The sequence below is a fragment of the Hyperolius riggenbachi genome, chromosome 5, assembly GCF_040937935.1.
Source record: "Hyperolius riggenbachi isolate aHypRig1 chromosome 5, aHypRig1.pri, whole genome shotgun sequence".
NCBI classification, from domain to species: domain Eukaryota; kingdom Metazoa; phylum Chordata; class Amphibia; order Anura; family Hyperoliidae; genus Hyperolius; species Hyperolius riggenbachi.
Window position 1 is genome coordinate 394,227,011 of NC_090650.1, and position 18,411 is coordinate 394,245,421.

Here is an 18,411-nt window from a genome sequence, read left to right on the forward strand (position 1 = left end):
AATTTCAGAGGGTACAGATGATTGTGGCGGAGGGTGACACTCGAGACACTAGGATGGATCAGATGGAGACTAAGTTCTTGGAGAGAGGATATCCACCTGACATTGTTAGTCAGGCTAGAGAGAGAAAAATGGGGGAGGCTGCAGGTAGGAGATCCCGTAGACAAATGCATAATAGAATTCCTTTTATATCAAGATACAACACAGCCAGTGATAAAATAGCTAAGATTATAAGAAAACATTGGTACCTGTTATCCGAGAGCTTTCCACAGATACCACAATTTACTAATGTACCCATTTTTTCTTATAGAAGGGCTCATAACCTACGTGACCGGTTGGTACATGCTGACACTCAGGGAGCGGCCAGATCAACAACATCCTCACGGCGAGGTACGTTTCCATGTTTGAATTGCGTGTACTGCAATTCTGTCATCAAGGGGGATGAAGTAATTCATCCCCATCGTGGTACGAAATTTAAAATTAAGGGGTGTTATACCTGTGATTCAATGTTTGTCGTTTATGCTCTAAAATGCCCGTGTGGGCTTTTATATGTTGGCCAAACTACACAGAAATTAAAAAAGCGTCTTTCCTCACACAAACATGCGATTCGAGAGAAGTTGATTGATCAGGCCGTTCCTTACCATTTCACACAAGCAAATCACAATGTTAGCCAACTGAGGTTCATGGTTTTAGAGCAAGTGCCCCCCCTGAGGAGAGGGGGAGATCGTATTAAAAAGTTACTGTGGCGTGGGGCTCATTGGATTAAGACTCTTGACACCATGGAACCCAGGGGTCTTAATCGTGAACTTGATCTTTTACCCTTTATTTAAGTTGTGATTGTATCTCTGGTTTCCATGGTGACGGGTTCTTGCATCATATGCAGCCTCATCTATTGGTCCTACTATACTCCTGTATACATCTTAGCCATTATGGCTATATTTTGCTGCCTGGTCTTGGCCTGCACAGATGCTGGCATCTCCGTAATGCTTATATTTATTGTTTACACTTGGTATTTGTGGTTACTTTAAGTTTAATTCACGATCGTGGCCGCCGCGTCATGGACGCTTCCGCATTCCAGCTTTGATGAGTAGCGCTGACAGAGTGGGCGCTCTCATCATTGGCTGCAGGCTCGGTGGGCGGTGAGACGGTATACATCACGCCAGCACACGTAACTCCTGACGTCTCCCAGCAGGTCCGCCAGTAGGAGGAGATGGGCGGAGCTGGTGATGACGTGGGAGGAAGCCGCAGCCCGGAAGCATTCAGTACAGCGACGTCCACGTATCTGGAAGGGATGTATGGGCACTACCTTCATGGGGTCATCCAATGGGATCCCGATAGCACAGTTCTCCATCAGGTCCGACTTTGTACGGACTGCTGCGATTGGTTGTGAGTATGTGTTATTGCTATTGGTGTTTCCCAGCCCTTTGTACTATATATAGTAGATCAACATGATATGTGTTGTTAATGACATTCAGCCTAGCTTGAGAAAGGGGTGTTTCTCCGAAACGTTGCTGTAATGGCTGTTTATGCTTTATTGAAAGAGCAATAAAAAAGCTTAAAGAGAACCAGAGACGAAGCACCCTCATGTATTTTATTACATTTATCAGTGGGAACATGACAGTAAACACTTACCCTGCATTTAGGCAGGGAACACACTTGTCTTTCAGTTTTCTGTGCGCATTTTCCTGCAAACTTTTTCCGCACACCAAGCGTGTTTCTATGCAGGAAAACATGCGCGTTTTTTCACAGCAGCTAATGTAGTTGATAGAGAAAACTAACAAAATGTGCAGAATCAGGATGCAGAATGTCAGTTTTTTTTCTGCGCGCGAACAACATAATAAGGACCAGGGGTGGTTTGCCTGATCTGTGCTGCGTGGACTCTCCAGCCCTCAGCACAGATCAGGATAGAGCCAGGGCGATCAGACTTACCCCCTTTTTTCCCCACTAGGGGGATGTCCTCCTGGGGGGTCTGATTGCCGCCGGCTTGCTGTGCTTTGCGGGGGGGCTCTTCAAAGCCCCCCTCCACAGCGTTTTCGGCGCTCCCTCCCTCTTCCTCCCTCTCCCTCCCCCTGTGAGCGGCGCAGGACGGATATCCGTCCTGCGCATTGTAGGATAGGCTTCAGCCTATCATATGCCGGTGATCCCCGGCCAATCAGAGGCCGGGGATCGCCGATCTGCCTTATGGCGCTGCTGCGCAGCAGCGCCGTATGATGTAAACAGCGGGGATTTCTTCCCCGCGTGTTTACATTTTGCCGGCGAGCTGCGTTCGGCGGCTCTCCGGCTGTTCACAGAGACACCATCCGTGACCTGACATGGAAAGGCCGCTCCCGTTCCCATGGTAACCCACTTAAGACCTGCTGACGCCTATGGGCGTTAGCTGGTCCTTAAGTGGTTAAGTGTGTACTAGCCCATTGATTAACATGAGTTCTCAGTTTTTCTGTGCAGAAAATGCGCACAAAAACAGACAAGTGTGTTCCCTGCCTCAGTTTCATTCTTCTCTGCTAAATCTACCTGTTATCAGCTGTGATAAGAATTCCCGACTGAGCATTCAGTCTAGGTTTGACCTGGAATCATTATAGCTGAGTCAGTCTTCTGTGAAGTCTTTTCAAGCCCAAGCCTGACTCCTTCTGCCTCAGCTTTCCTGCTTTTTGTACTCAGAGCTCTGATGACTGGGAGGAGCTGCTGCCGAGAAAGAAGCTCTCAAACAACAGACAAGTGTAGCTGTGCAATCTGTGTGCACTGACTATGCAGTCATCATGCAGTTTCATTTTTATGAGAGACACTTCCTACAGGCAGCCGCACAGCATACCAGAATAATGAATGAAGCAGCAGCCCTGCTTGTTTATAGTCTCATAGAGCCTAGACAGCACATCCAGAACAGCTCATAACCTGGAAGCAGAATGGGTATGAGCTGGCGGCCATATTGGATTTTTCCTGGAGCAATAATGGATAAAAACACTCAAAAAGGCACACCAGAGTGGCAAAATTATAAGGTAGAGCATTTATTCTTAACAAGCTATTGACTGATATGTTTATTATGTGTGAAACTTTAATCTCTGGTTCCCTTTAAGAGGGTTGAATATTGGAGTCGACTTATATATGAGGTCGACTTGTATTCGAGTGTATACAGTAATTGTGGCTTCATAATTTTGATACATTTTTTTCATTCCAGACCACTTTTAATGCTGCACGAAAAATGTTGCCTAAATCAAACCTCAGACCCATGTCTAACTTTATTGTAATGATCGTAATTCAATAGATTTTGTGTAATCCATTTGTATTTTCACGTAATTTGTGCGTAATTTCATGCCGAATTTGGCGGTTAATAGCAAAGCCACCATACATGCAATTATCACCAAAATTGCTACAAGTGTTAAAGGGACTCTGTAACAAAAATGTCATTGTGTTTTCTACCATCCTAGAGGTTCCTAAACCTATTATAATGTGCTCTGGCTTACTGCAGCACTTTCTACTATCACCATCTCTGTAATAAATCAGCTTATCTTTCCCCTGTCGGGCTTGTTGTCCTGTGTCTGGAAGGCTGCCAACTCTTCAGTGTGATCTGCTATGCATGCCCCCTCTATGCACACTCCCCTGTGTGTGTGTGTTATTTAAATTAGCCAACTTTTGGGGGGCGTGGCCTGCACGAGCATGTGAAGAGACGCGTTTTCCTGAGCTCTCCCTCCGGGTTACTATAATCCTTCTCAATCCTGCGCACCGAGGGACTCCTTATTGCAATTATCTCTATTTGCTTTCTCCCCTGTCTCGCCTGCACGGCTCGCCGTGAAGATGCCTCCGAAAGCTGGCGACAAAAGGGAGAAGGATAAGGAGAAGATCGTGGGCCCTCTGGATAAGTTCAGGCGTGCTACCCAAGATGGCGCCCGGCCTGACGAGGAGGACGCCAGCCCGGACACGGCGCGTATACTGGAGGCTATCACCGCTATGCATACTTCACTAACTGATACTTTATCGGCTAAGGTGGACGAGGTGAAAGCAGACCTACAGCTGCTGAGGGCTGATCTGGGCAACCTAAGAGAACGGGTGGGAGATGTCGAACGCCGGATCTCTCAACTGGAAGACGACTGCCGCTCATTACCACAGCAATCCCAAAATATGCAATCACAAATTACAGCAGTGATAGCTCGCCAAGAAGACATGGAGAACCGGCTGCGTCGAAATAATATTCGACTGGTAGGCCTGCCAGAAAAGGCGGAAGGTACCGACCCAGCGCGCTTTCTTGAAAAACTGCTCCTTTCCCAATATGGCGCTGAGGCCTTCACTCCTACGTTCTCTGTAGAGCGCGCCCACCGCATAACAGCTCGGAAACCGATCCCAGGTGGATTGCTGCGCACTTTCATTGGAAGGCTGCTGCATTTCAAAGACAGAGACACGGTTCTCCGACTTGCCCGAGAGAAGGGGAACTTTAGCCTAGACAACGTGGAAATATCCATCTTCCCGGATTTCGGGGTTGAAACCCAGAAGCAACGAGCTAGCTTTCAAGATGCTAAACGCAAGTTACGCAAGCTCGACCTCCAGTACTCCATGTTATTTCCTGCTCGCCTTCGCGTGATAGACAGCGGCAAGACACATTTCTTTGATGCAGCCTCAGATGTCATAACATGGCTGGACTCCTGCCCTGCAGTAACAGCCTCGCCAGATCAGTAACGTATACGCTGTTTTGATGTTTTTTTTCTGCCCCCCTTTTGCTTTTTTCTCTCCCTGTCCACCTTGCAACAAGACTGTGCTGTCCACCTGGCTATTCCCCTGCAGTTATCCTGTGATGAGCGTTTTAATGTAGCCGGACAACACCTCCTATACGCTTTGTCTGGACCGACCTTATCCCCCGGTCCCCTCTATGCACGGCGGCTCGCCTAGGACATGCAGCAGTGAAACGTAGAGGGGAATCGCCTCCCTTCTAGAACTATGCTTGGGTTCTCAAACTTAATGGTTCTGACCCTTGATATTTGCCTCCTGCATAGTCTATACTAACAAGCTGTATGTAACCCGAGCTCCCTGTATTTCTCATATATATTTTGCTTGAACTGATCGAGCTGCCCGTGGACCTTGCTGTGCCTGGATGTGTCCCGGGGGCCTACCCTCGTGCTTCTCTCCTTCATTTTCCTATTTCTGTGCGCTACTCCCTCGGGCGGTGTGCCGGGGCCGGGCCGGGGGAGGGTGACCTCCCCGTTGCAGTTGTGACGGGGGGGTCGGCCTCCCCCCTCCCCGCCCCGTCACCAAAGGCCTGGATGGGAGAGCCCTTTGGATTGTTATTGTACGTGTTGGCATTGTGCACCCTATCGGGTGTTCCCCCCCCCCCCGCTGATTGTCTGTACATCGCTTAACGCACCTATCGTACAAATTGACACAGGTCGGTTGCCTGTGACAGTTTGCCACAGTGATGTGCAGCCACCCAGTGTGCTATTTAGTTATGTGCTCTGGCTAAGAGAGTTATGTCAAGAGCCGGGACCTCAAAGTCCTATGTTATTGTTCAGGTTGTTACAGTGCACTATAAGCTTGGCGGATCCGATATTTCCTACCCTGTATGAGATAAATGATGGCTATGTCTAAGGTCTCCTTTCTCACATGGAATGTGAGAGGCATACGTGAAAAGGTTAAATGTTCAGTTGTACTCAACACCCTCAGAAAACAAGATGTTAATGTCATAGCACTACAAGAAACCCATTTTGATGGAAATATGCCCCATATACTACGTAGATCGTGGATAGGCTGGCAATACAGCTCAGTTTTTACATCACAGTCTAGAGGAGTCTCTCTCTTGATTACAAAACGAGTGCATTTTCAAATGTTTGCTATTGATGTGGACAAGGAGGGCAGATATATATTTATGCATTGCTCACTCTATGGTATGCCCTTGCTCATTCTAGCAGTCTATATCCCCCCACCTTTCTCGTATGAAATAATCAAAAGGGCCCTGGCGCTCATAGCTCTACACCCGCATCTTCCATCTATTTGGATGGGTGACTTCAACTATGTTCTATATCCACATCTGGATAAGATGCCTGTCTCCTCTGTGTCCTCGACGCCCACTAAACTGCTCAAAATGCTGCAACTAGTTTCGGTCGCAGACACCTGGCACAGTAAATTCCCTAACACTCCTGCATACTCCTGTATGTCTGCCACATATCATTCACGCTCAAGACTAGACTATATACTGGTAAGCAGTGCCCTTCTCCCAAACACCCAAACGGTCACCTATACCCCACCCATTTTATCAGATCATTCTCCCTGTGTGGTGACCTTCGCCTGGACCTTTCCACCCAGAGCTAATCTCTGGAAGTTAAATACTTTTTGGTTGGGAAAGGTGGAGGACACCATGCGGTTAGAAGCTGAACTCCAACAATTCCTTTTAATTCAAGGAGACACTGCTCGCTTCACCTCAATATGGAGTGTGGTTAAACTGCACCTTAAACAATGTTTTATAAAAGAAATCAAAAGGGCTAAAACACAATCTTCATTATTAGAGACCTCTATTCGTAAAGAACTATCTAAAGCAGAAAATATATATGCCGCTTCGCCCAATCCAATGAATGAAGCTTCTTATAAGCAGGCGCGGAGCTAGGGGGGGTCGGGGTAGGACAAGTGCCCCGGGGCGCCGGGTCCCCAAGGGCGCCCAGCTGAGCTTCGGGGTTTTTTTTGTTTGTTTTTTTTTTGTTGCGGAGACCTGAGGAGAGCAGCGCAGAGAAGAGAGAGAGCTGTGCGGACGGTGGGGAAGGGGGGCCATCTCCCCCCTCCTTCCCTCACCTTAGGTGCTCTCTCTCCCTCGCTGTCCCCTCCAATGTCTGTCCGGGACGGTGCTGGCAGCGGCGGGCGGAACTCACCTCCGTCTCGCTCCAGCGCCGGGCGGAAGTTCGGGTGCGCAGCCGCTGCTCTGGTCTGGACCAGACCAGAGTAGCGGCAGATCCATCCTGCGCTGCGAGAGACGGAGGTAAGTTCCGCCCGCGGCTGCCAGCACCGTCCCGGACAGACATTGGAGGGGACAGCGAGGGAGAGAGAGCAGCTCTTCCTCTTCTCTGCGCTGCTCCCCTCCTGCTGGGGAGGGGGACACCTGACCTGGCTACCTACTCTGGGCACATATATACCCCTGGCTACCTACTCTGGGCACATATATACCCCTGGCTACCTACTCTGGGCACCTATACCCCTGGCTACCTACTCTGGGCACATATATACCCCTGGCTACCTACTCTGGGCACATATATACCCCTGGCTACCTACTCTGGGCACATATATACCCCTGGCTACCTACTCTGGGCACATATATACCCCTGGCTACCTACTCTGGGCACATATATACCCCTGGCTACCTACTCTGGGCACATATATACCCCTGGCTACCTACTCTGGGCACATATATACCCCTGGCTACCTACTCTGGGCACATATATACCCCTGGCTACCTACTCTGGGCACATATATACCCCTGGCTACCTACTCTGGGCACATATATACCCCTGGCTACCTACTCTGGGCACATATATACCCCTGGCTACCTACTCTGGGCACATATATACCCCTGGCTACCTACTCTGGGCACATATATACCCCTGGCTACCTACTCTGGGCACATATATACCCCTGGCTACCTACTCTGGGCACATATATACCCCTGGCTACCTACTCTGGGCACCTATACCCCTGGCTACCTACTCTGGGCACCTATACCCCTGGCTACCTACTCTGGGCACCTATACCCCTGGCTACCTACTCTGGGCACATATATACCCCTGGCTACCTACTCTGGGCACCTATACCCCTGGCTACCTACTCTGGGCACATATATACCCCTGGCTACCTACTCTGGGCACCTATACCCCTGGCTACCTACTCTGGGCACCTATACCCCTGGCTACCTACTCTGGGCACCTATACCCCTGGCTACCTACTCTGGGCACCTATACCCCTGGCTACCTACTCTGGGCACATATATACCCCTGGCTACCTACTCTGGGCACATATATACCCCTGGCTACCTACTCTGGGCACATATATACCCCTGGCTACCTACTCTGGGCACATATATACCCCTGGCTACCTACTCTGGGCACATATATACCCCTGGCTACCTACTCTGGGCACATATATACCCCTGGCTACCTACTCTGGGCACATATATACCCCTGGCTACCTACTCTGGGCACCTATACCCCTGGCTACCTACTCTGGGCACCTATACCCCTGGCTACCTACTCTGGGCACATATACCCCTGGCTACCTACTCTGGGCACATATATACCCCTGGCTACCTACTCTGGGCACCTATACCCCTGGCTACCTACTCTGGGCACATATATACCCCTGGCTACCTACTCTGGGCACCTATACCCCTGGCTACCTACTCTGGGCACCTATACCCCTGGCTACCTACTCTGGGCACCTATACCCCTGGCTACCTACTCTGGGCACCTATACCCCTGGCTACCTACTCTGGGCACATATATACCCCTGGCTACCTACTCTGGGCACCTATACCCCTGGCTACCTACTCTGGGCACCTATACCCCTGGCTACCTACTCTGGGCACCTATACCCCTGGCTACCTACTCTGGGCACCTATACCCCTGGCTACCTACTCTGGGCACATATATACCCCTGGCTACCTACTCTGGGCACCTATACCCCTGGCTACCTACTCTGGGCACCTATACCCCTGGCTACCTACTCTGGGCACATATATACCCCTGGCTACCTACTCTGGGCACATATACCCCTGCCTACATATATTGGGCACATATACCCCTAACTACATATACTGGGCATATACCCCTGGCTACATATACTGGGCACATATACCCCTGACTATATATACTGGGCACATATACCCCTGACTATATATACTGGGCACATATACCCCTGGCTACATATACTGGGCACATATACCTCTGGCTACATATACTGGGGACACATACCCCTGCCTACATATACTGGGCACATATACCCCTGGCTACCTGTTCTGTGGACATCTCTACTCCTGGCTACCTGTTCTGGGGACATCTATACTGCTGGCCACCTATACTGGGGCTACCTATTTTTGGGGAACCACTGCTGTCAGATTGAGTGTATTTTGGGGAACTGCTGCCAGGTGAGAGGTGTCTACCATATTAAGGGGGCATTCTGCCTATTTATGTGAAATGCTGTCTATTTATGTGCCTCATGACTGCTGAATTTGTCTTGTTGGGGGCCTCATGGTTACTGAATTTGTCTTGTTGGGGGTCTCATGATTTGTTGGGGGCCTCAAGATCGCTGAATTTGTCTTGTTAGGGGCCTCATGATTGCTGAATTTGTCTTGTTGGGGGCCTCATGATTGCTAAATTTGTCTTGTTAGGGGCCTCATGATTGCTGAGTTGGTCATGTTTGCTCATGATTGCGGAATTTGTCTTGATGGGGGGGAGCTCATGATTGCTGAATTTGTCTTGGAACATGCTGGAAGGTACCTACTGAGGGAGGGTGGGTGAGCGTGAGCCTGCTAACCTCCATGTACGTTTGGCTCCACCCATAACCACGCCCATATTTGGCCACGCCCCTTCACCTTAGGGGGCGCATTAATAGTCTTTGTCCCCGGGCGCTGAAAACCCTAGCTACGCCTCTGCTTATAAGCATAAATTGCGAGATCTTGAGCAGCTGCTAATTGAAAAAGCAAACAGGAAAATACTATTCGCTAAACAAAATTGGTATGAAAATGGAGACAAGTGTGGTGCTCTGCTTGCCAAAATATCACGCCAGCGACAATCTCCACAAGTGGTGTTGGGGGTCGAGGACGCAGGGGGTCAGATACTATCCTCACCTGAGGAGATCCTTGCTAGATTTGTATCTTTTTATAGTGACCTATATACTAGCCGGTCCACCAGATCAGCATCCGAGACCCTTGACTATCTCAATGCAATTGAACTCCCCACTCTATCTACACCTCAAAAGTCTAATTTAGATGCCCCCATCACTGTGAAGGAGGTGGAAGAGGCCATTTCCTCTTTCCCAGCCTCTAAGTCACCTGGGTCAGACGGGCTGCCCATAGAGCTGTATAAACAACACTCCGCCTTCTTTGCCCCCAAACTTCTGCAACTATACACGGCTGCTAAGGAAGAACAGGAACTCCCCTATTCTATGAGAGAGGCCATCATTACTTTAATATTAAAACCTGATAAACCCCCTAGCCGCTGCGAAGCATATCGACCTATATCACTACTTCAAACTGATGTGAAAATATTAGCCAAAATTCTTGCGCGCCGCCTTAGTACAGTTTCACGCTCCCTGATACATAGAGACCAGTCTGGGTTTGTGCCGGACCGCTCCACAGCTCTCAACCTACGTCGCCTTTTCCTTAACCTACAAACTCAGTATGACGAGGTTGGTACCAGAGTGGTATTATCCCTAGACGCCGAAAAGGCATTCGACACTGTGGAATGGGATTTCCTGTTTGCGGTCCTGCACAGACTCGGATTTGGTCCCTCTTTCATTAGTTGGGTAAAACTCCTATATACTAACCCGGTGGCACGAGTAAAAGTTAACGGATGGCTCTCCACTCCATTCACCCTTCAACGAGGCACCCGGCAGGGATGCCCCCTCTCCCCACTCCTGTTTGATCTTGCTGTCGAACCTCTGGCAGCTATGATCCGAGCAGATAATAAAATTCGGGGTTGGACTAAAGGGGACGCGATCGATAAAATCAGCCTCTACGCTGACGATATGTTGATTTACCTATCTGACCCGGGTGACTCACTTACACAAACATTACAAGTAATCAACCATTATGGCTCCTATTCAGGTCTTCGAATTAATTGGGCCAAATCGTCTTTGCTGCCAGTCGACTCCTTCCCACCAGCCCAACAGCACCTCTCCACCCCTCTGCAATGGGTGAGCTCCTTCAGGTATCTGGGTATTGTGGTTTCGAGATCACCTGGAGATTTTGTTCCCCTGAATCTAGACCCCTTATTAGTTCAGACGAGTGCCAAACTTAAAGCTTGGGAAAAACTTCCTTTAAATGCCACTGGACGCGCCAACTTATTTAAAATGGTTATCCTACCAAAAATCTTATATGTCTCCTGGCACTCTCCAGTTTTTCTCCATTCATCGGTTTTCTCGAGATTACACTCCCAGCTAGCTTGCTTTATATGGGCCAAGCAACGGCATCGCCTATTCCTCCCCGCTTTGCTGCAGCCAAAAGACCTAGGTGGCATTGCGGTCCCCAACTGCTATCTATATTATCTCGCATCCCAACTATCACACCTGTATGATGGGTTCAGGGAAGGAAAATTAACTCCCCAAAATAACATATTTTCCGTGCTCCCTTATCGAAACAAGGACCCTTACTATAATACACTTAAAGGATATAAGGGAGTGGGCAGACTACAATCCCTTCCTCCTACTTTGAAGGAAATACTTAAAGTCTGGGACTGCTCCCATCATATATTGCACAATGAAGTACCCTTCCGACTCACCCCTCTCTGGGAGAATCAAAACTTGAAAGAACTCAGCGGATTCTCGGATGCTGACTGGTGGTTTAACAAAGGTGTTAGATTCTTACATCAACTCTTCCTGGGGGGCATAATTAAGACCTTTGATCAGCTAACAGCAGAATTTGACCTCCCACAATCAGCCTACCTCAGATACTTGGGCCTACGACATGCCCTCAATGCTCAGCTCGACGACTTGCCTAAAGAATTTGCAAACTCCCCCCTTCTAGACATAATTAAAGGTGCTTCCTCCAAGCAATTGATTACCCTTCTTTATAGTGAACTCGTCACGCCTGGCGCCACTCACCGTATCTACCAGAAACGCATCTTCTGGAATAGGGAAGTAGGTGAAGTCTCTGAAGACAATTGGGATGATACCCTCTCCAGTGTTACTAAAATCTCCCCATACCTACCCGATCGTTTATTATATCTATATATACTCCATAGAGCCTTCCTTACTCCTGTACGATTGTCCAAATTCAAACCAGGCGTTGATGACTTCTGCCCCAAATGTCGAAATGACAGAGGTACTTTTATACATATGATATGGTCGTGCCCGCGTGTAAATGCTTTCTGGAAGCAGATAATCCAATTTATGAATGACCACATGGGATGCCCTCTTGTTTGCGATGCCAAAACATGTCTCTTGAACATCTTCTCCGTCACCCTACCTAGCAAATATCACAAACAATTTGCATTGGAAGCCCTACATTTGGCTCGCAAACAACTTACCAAAAACTGGATAACACCCACGGTTCCTACCAGTACAGACTGGATTAAATCTGTTAATACAGTACTACCATACCGCCGGGCCATATATCAACATAGAAATGCCTCTGCCAAATTCGAAAATACATGGTTTGAGTGGCTCAACTCCAGATACACTAAAATTTGAGCAAGTCTAGTTATCTCCTAAATCTAAAAGCTATCTACTATTAGTTTTTCTGAGATCGGATACCGCCAAGCAAAATGTTCTCCGCTACTTTTCTCCCTGGACAGGTTCTTTTTTGCTTGTCCCTGGGTAAAAGGCGCTTGTTGCACTGAAATGTTTTAATGTTTCTTTTCTTAAAACTATAGAATATTTGACAATTGCTATTTTATAACTTACATGCCAAGTTTGCTGTGAAATCACCTCACTAATTATCAGCCTCCCCTGCAAGGAGTGTCTATATTTTATCCTGATGTGACAAAATGCCTATGGCTAAGTGATGTATGTTCTCTATGTGCACTCTTTGTGGAATGTTATTTGTAGCCTGTACTTTTTCTTGATGCTGAGCTATCAAATAAACTTGGCTTGTTTAAAAAAAAAAAAAAAATTAGCCAACTTTTCTCTGCTCTCTTATCTTTTACAAGCTGGATAAATCCTCTGTTCACATACCGATGAGTCACATACTGCAGAATTACAGACAACCGGGCAGAGCTGTCTGCAAGAAGAAACAAACAATCAGCTTGTAACTCTTCGGTGAGCTGAAGGGGGAAAGAAACACACAAATGATCTCTTGAGATTCAAAAGGAAGGCTGTATACAGCCTGATTGTGTATGGATGTATTTTCTATGTGTGGACATACTGTATATCAACCTACTTCCTGTTTTGGTGGCCATTTTGTTTGTTTACAAACAAACTTTTTAAAACTGTTTTTGACTACTTTTAATGCGGCGGGGAGCGGAGAAATTGTGACAGAGGGGAATAGGTGATGTCCCCTAACGCACTGGTATGTTTACTTTTGTGCGATTTTAACAATACAGATTCTCTTTAAGGAGCATAGTGGAAATTAGTTAGAAAAAGAATTGTTCAAAAAGACCTTGTCGTTTTTGAGAAAATGTATTTTAAATTGCAAAGGCAAAATCAATTTTATCAAAAACTATTAGGTCTTTTTGAAAGATTCTTTTTTTCACTTGTTTCCACTCTTCTCCTTTACATGTGTAGCAATTTGGTGACAATTACACGAAATTGCAAAATTGCGGTTCCAGATTATATTTAAAAACAGGGCACTTCCTCCCTCTCCTCCATGCTGTTGATTCTAATTCACTGGTAAGCACTTCACGCACTTTATTATATTTATTTTTATCTGAGAATACTGTGCTTGCTCATTGCACATTGTTCATTTACACTATTGCACTGTATTGTGATGTTTAATTGTGATGTTATTCGTTTGCACGCAACACTTTGGATTTATCTGGTTGTTTTTTGCAATGGACTAATCATTTTACAGTAAAATTGGTTCACTATTTATACTACAATTTGATACGTTATTTTGAAAGTATATGTAGCACTTTGTTAATATAGCACTACTATTATTATCAGCTGCTGGAGGATTTCTGATTATAATCAGATTCAGAAGGGGGATTTTAATTGTTTTTAATTGTCTTCTGTTGGATAAGTCCTTTAATAAACTTTGATACATTTTTTTCACCTACTGTGGATGTATGGGTGTGATATATTAATAGTTCCTATGGAGGGCATCTTTTCTTGTTGATTATAATTGGTTGTCTCAGCCCTTGAAGGGACATTATACTACAATTTGGTTAATATATTTAAAAACAAAATTATATACATTTTTCCCCAAATGTTCCCAAAATTTTGCATTACAATTTTGCATCGTAATTGCGAATTACTATGCAAAATTACGATTATGCAAAATTCAGGCTTATCACTAAGCCTTATCCCACTCCTATATGACTAACCAGCTATTAACTCTCTTAGGGATCTTTCACACGGGCAGTTGATCTGTGTGCTCACCAAGCACTTAACAAGCAGCAATGAGCAGCTACTAGGCAGCAGCGAGCAGTTACCAGGCAGTAGTGACCAGTTGTGAGAGGCCAATGGGCATTTCACTGGTTATTCAATGCCCATGTGAAAGAGCCCTATCTTTCTGCCAGCCTAGAGCTATTAAATAGCCTAGGCTCCAATTGTAAAGATTTGGGCCCTTAGAGCTTGGATTTGGTGCTGGAGTTGAAGACAATAAAAGTAGGCTATTGGTTAGAGTTATTGTTTAAGGATTAGGTTAGGTGTCTTTTAGGAGGGCTTGTGTCATGGGATAGAGTAGATGGAGGTTGGCCAGAGATGTTTGGATCAGAAGGTGTACGTCAGACATCAGGAAGGGGGTCAGTGTTAGTGGTGGAAGGTTAGGGAGAGGCATTAAGGAATGTTTCACTAGGGGATAGGTTAGAGAGTTAGCCACTCGACTGGGAAGAAGAAACAATAACATGGAGGAAAAATGCATCTCGTATGCAAAGTAAATACTGTATTTTTTGGACTATAAGACTCACTTTTTCTCCCCCAAAAGTGGTGGTGGGGGGGAGTCACTGCATCTTATAGTCCAAATGCAAAGTGTACCTGACTTGTGAACGCCGGCCAATACAAATCTCCAACCCACCCCTATGTTGGGGACTCCCTGTACTGTGCCCATGCAGAGGAGGACACAGGGGGACACAAAGGGGCATAGAGGGGGACACAAGGGGGACAGAGAAGGACAAAGGGAGACAAAAGAGGTACAAAGGGGACATAATCCACAAGATGCCTCTTCACCATGGATGCACTAGGTTTAGTATATCATTTTTCCCCCTGGTTTTTGTCCTCTAAACCTAGGTGCGTCTTATGGTCAGCAGCTTCTTATATTCCAAAAAATACGGTAAGTATTGGCAATCCTTTTGCCAGAATTTGGTACCTGTGCCAAATTCAATAGCTCTGAAACCATATGTACCTATTCGGTTCTCTTCTTCACATAGTCGATATCAAGGGGTTAACTAGAAATCATTCATAAGCCCCCTGCAAAGCTTTAATGGGGTCAACCAATGTTCACACCCCATGATCAGGAGTCTTATCTGTCAGGAGTCAAGTGCAGCCAATACAATCCGTCCATAGCAGTGTCACCACCATGATGACTACCCCTGAACCATAGCAAGTGCAGCCAGTATTACCCTCTCCATAACATTGTGGCCACCATGAGTCCCCTATATCATAACAAGTGTAGCCAATATGTCTTCCCCATAACAGTGTCACCACCACGATGACTCCCCAAACCATAATTAGTGCAGCCAGCATTACTACCCCATAACAGTGTTGTAACCATAACCCTCCCGACCCACAACATGTGTGACCACAGCTTTAGCTGCAGACCTATTGAAGGAGAGAAGGTAAGATGTTGGGGGTCCCTATACCTCTGGGTTCTGCTGCAGTTACAGTGGCTGCTCTTACTAAAGTTAAGGTGCCCATACATCAGGTGATTGAAAGCTGCGATCAACCAACCAATAATCGAATCGGGAGAGAATCGAGTCAATATCGAGCACAGAAAGAGTACTCGACCAACCAATAAGTAGGAGAATCGCGCCGTTTCATTGATCGCACATGCTGCAAGATATTGGTTGATCTAGAATGAATCGAGTGATGTATGGGCACGATCAACCGATCGCCGTGCACCCATGTACTGTACTAGTAAACCGATTGACCATGGCGGGCGACAGAAATAATTGATTTGCTACAGTATGTCGCATGTAATGTATGGCCTACCATCCGATTCATCGCCGATCGACCAACTATTTTTAAAGTTGAATGCTCTAGTTGGTTGATTCTACATCGCCTGATCTATGGACACCTTTATACCTTTGAAAGGGATCACAAAGTGTGAATGCAAAGAAGAAAAGAGCTTATCGATGGAGACTTAGGACAGGCTCTTCCTGCAGAAGATTGGGAAAAAATCTTTGAACTAATACATAAATCCTCAGTCTCTCTAAATTTTCAAAAGAGAAACTTCAAAATATTTGCTAGATGGTATCGTGTACCATCACAGATGTCTAAATATAATCGAGACAGCTCGGACCAATGCTGGAGGTGTCTACAATCTACAGGAACCTATATTCATATTTGGTGGGAATGCCCTAAAATACAAGTGGTGTGTTTGAGGTCCACAAGCAAATGTACTGTGAATCTCTGCCTGTAAAAGCTTCAACAGCCCTCTTAACTCTACTCCCTGGGAGAACTTCCAGTATAAAAAAAATCAATAACTCCTATTTTACTTATCTCAGCGAGATTACTAATTGCTCGACACTGGAAATCAAGCTCAGTACCCACTATGGCTGAACTATTCAAAGAGATAAACGCAGATATGCGCTTGGAGGACCTCTTTACCCCGACCTCAGATAATGCTGAATCTTTTGTTACTAAATGGGCTATATGGTTGGATTTTAGGGACTCAGAGAAAGCAATGGTAATTCTCTGCAGGGACTCTGCTCTTTCTAACCCAACATTCCATAAAACTGGACTTTATAAACAGCACAAAATAGATCTGATGGAGTTAGACACACTTCCTACACCTCCCATCCCCTTCCCATCCCTCCCCCTCTCCCTTCTCTTATTTTTCCTCTCCTCCTCTCTATCTATCTGTATATGTCTTACCATGTCCATTTCACTCCTTACTGCTTTCTAATATAACCATGTTTTGGTGTATACCAAATCCTATGCTACTCAAGGTACATATATGATATTTATTCCCTATTCTCTTTATATTTAGTGTATCACTTTACCATTTATTATTATTGTCATGACTTCTTTGTCCAGAAACCTTCGGAATAGACCAATGCAGATAACTCGGTTCATAATCCTCCTTTAATAACATAAAATGGAACTCTGCTCAACATTCTGGGCTATCATAACCTTTACAAATGTACCGAAAGCGCAACTATACGTCATAGCTAATACTTGGTGTTATACACATTATCTCTGTGACATGTTATTTTATGTACTTGTTCCTGTTCAATCTTTCAATAAAAAATTATTTGGAAAAAGAAAAGAGCTTATCAGAATAAGCACTCATCATCAGTAATCAATACAACCAACCAACCAACCAACCAACCAAATAAACAATACAAAAGTCCTGCAATAAAGTTGTCCATCACATACCTGGTGGCTTGTGGATCCCAGATGACTATATCTGCATCAGAGCCAACAGCAATCTTGCCTTTTCTTGGATACATGTTAAAGATTCTGGCGGCATTGGAGCTTGTGACCGCAACATAGCGATTCTCATCCATAATCCCGCTGTGCTGGAGAACACAAAGTGACTTATAAGTACAACAATAACGGGAATGGTGTCAAGCGGTCATGTTGGCTGCCCATACACCGCAGGCCGATTCCCGGTCAATTTCATGCATAAATTGATCTGGAATCAGCCTGGTAATGCCGCATTTGCCGCTTAGCTGGCCCAAAGCTGTCCCCCAATGTGCATGTGCTATGTACCCCGAGTGCACTCTGCATTACCTGTCTGTATCCATTGCTTGTGCGCCGCTGCCTCCGCCCTTCATCCATACACGTGCCCCACTTGGTTGCCGGCAAATGGACCAAGGACTGCGCCCGGAGCCAATGGAGGACAAGTGACGGCCACAGACCGGTAATGTATGGTGCACTGGGGAGTACATTGCACATTAGGGTGACAAGGTCGGGGGTTTCCTCGCGTTCGTTGTTCATCACTATATTGCTCGCCATTACTGCCGCGTACCCAATCGAGCAAGTCGGCCGGAAATAGGTTGCATAGTCAATCGGGCATGCACTTGGCAACACCTATTTTCATCCGATTCGATTATAATAATTGAATCAGAAGATCGACTGGCCACCAAGTCACTTGATGTATGGCCACCTTAAAGGATCACTCCAGTGAAAAAGGAAGCAGTTAAAATCTGCCAGAACCAACAGGTTTTGGACTAGTCCATCTCGTCATGGGGGATTTTCAGGGTTTCCTTTGTTGTCAAAGGCATTAGCATTTTGTGAAAGGGATTTTTTTCACATTTTTTTGTGTATATTTGACTGGACAATTTAGAAAATTTTGGAGCGACCCCGATTTCCATTTTTTCAACATTTTAATCGCAATTGTGAAAAAGTGCTGTGTTTTCGTTTACCGAAAATCGTGAATTGCCGGCTATCACTGCAGTGAGATCACTGGCATATACTTTT

General features: G+C 46.1%; 1 protein-coding gene across 2 annotated transcripts in view; it reads right to left on the reverse strand.

Moving 5' to 3' along the window:
* Positions 1-18,411, reverse strand: part of DPYS (dihydropyrimidinase) — a 103,572-nt gene that overhangs the window by 23,650 nt on the left and 61,511 nt on the right. For both annotated transcript variants that reach the window (XM_068237823.1, XM_068237822.1), the window contains exon 7: positions 17,365-17,507. In XM_068237823.1, the coding sequence (XP_068093924.1) occupies positions 17,365-17,507 (143 nt within the window). The remainder of the gene's footprint in view (positions 1-17,364; positions 17,508-18,411) is intronic.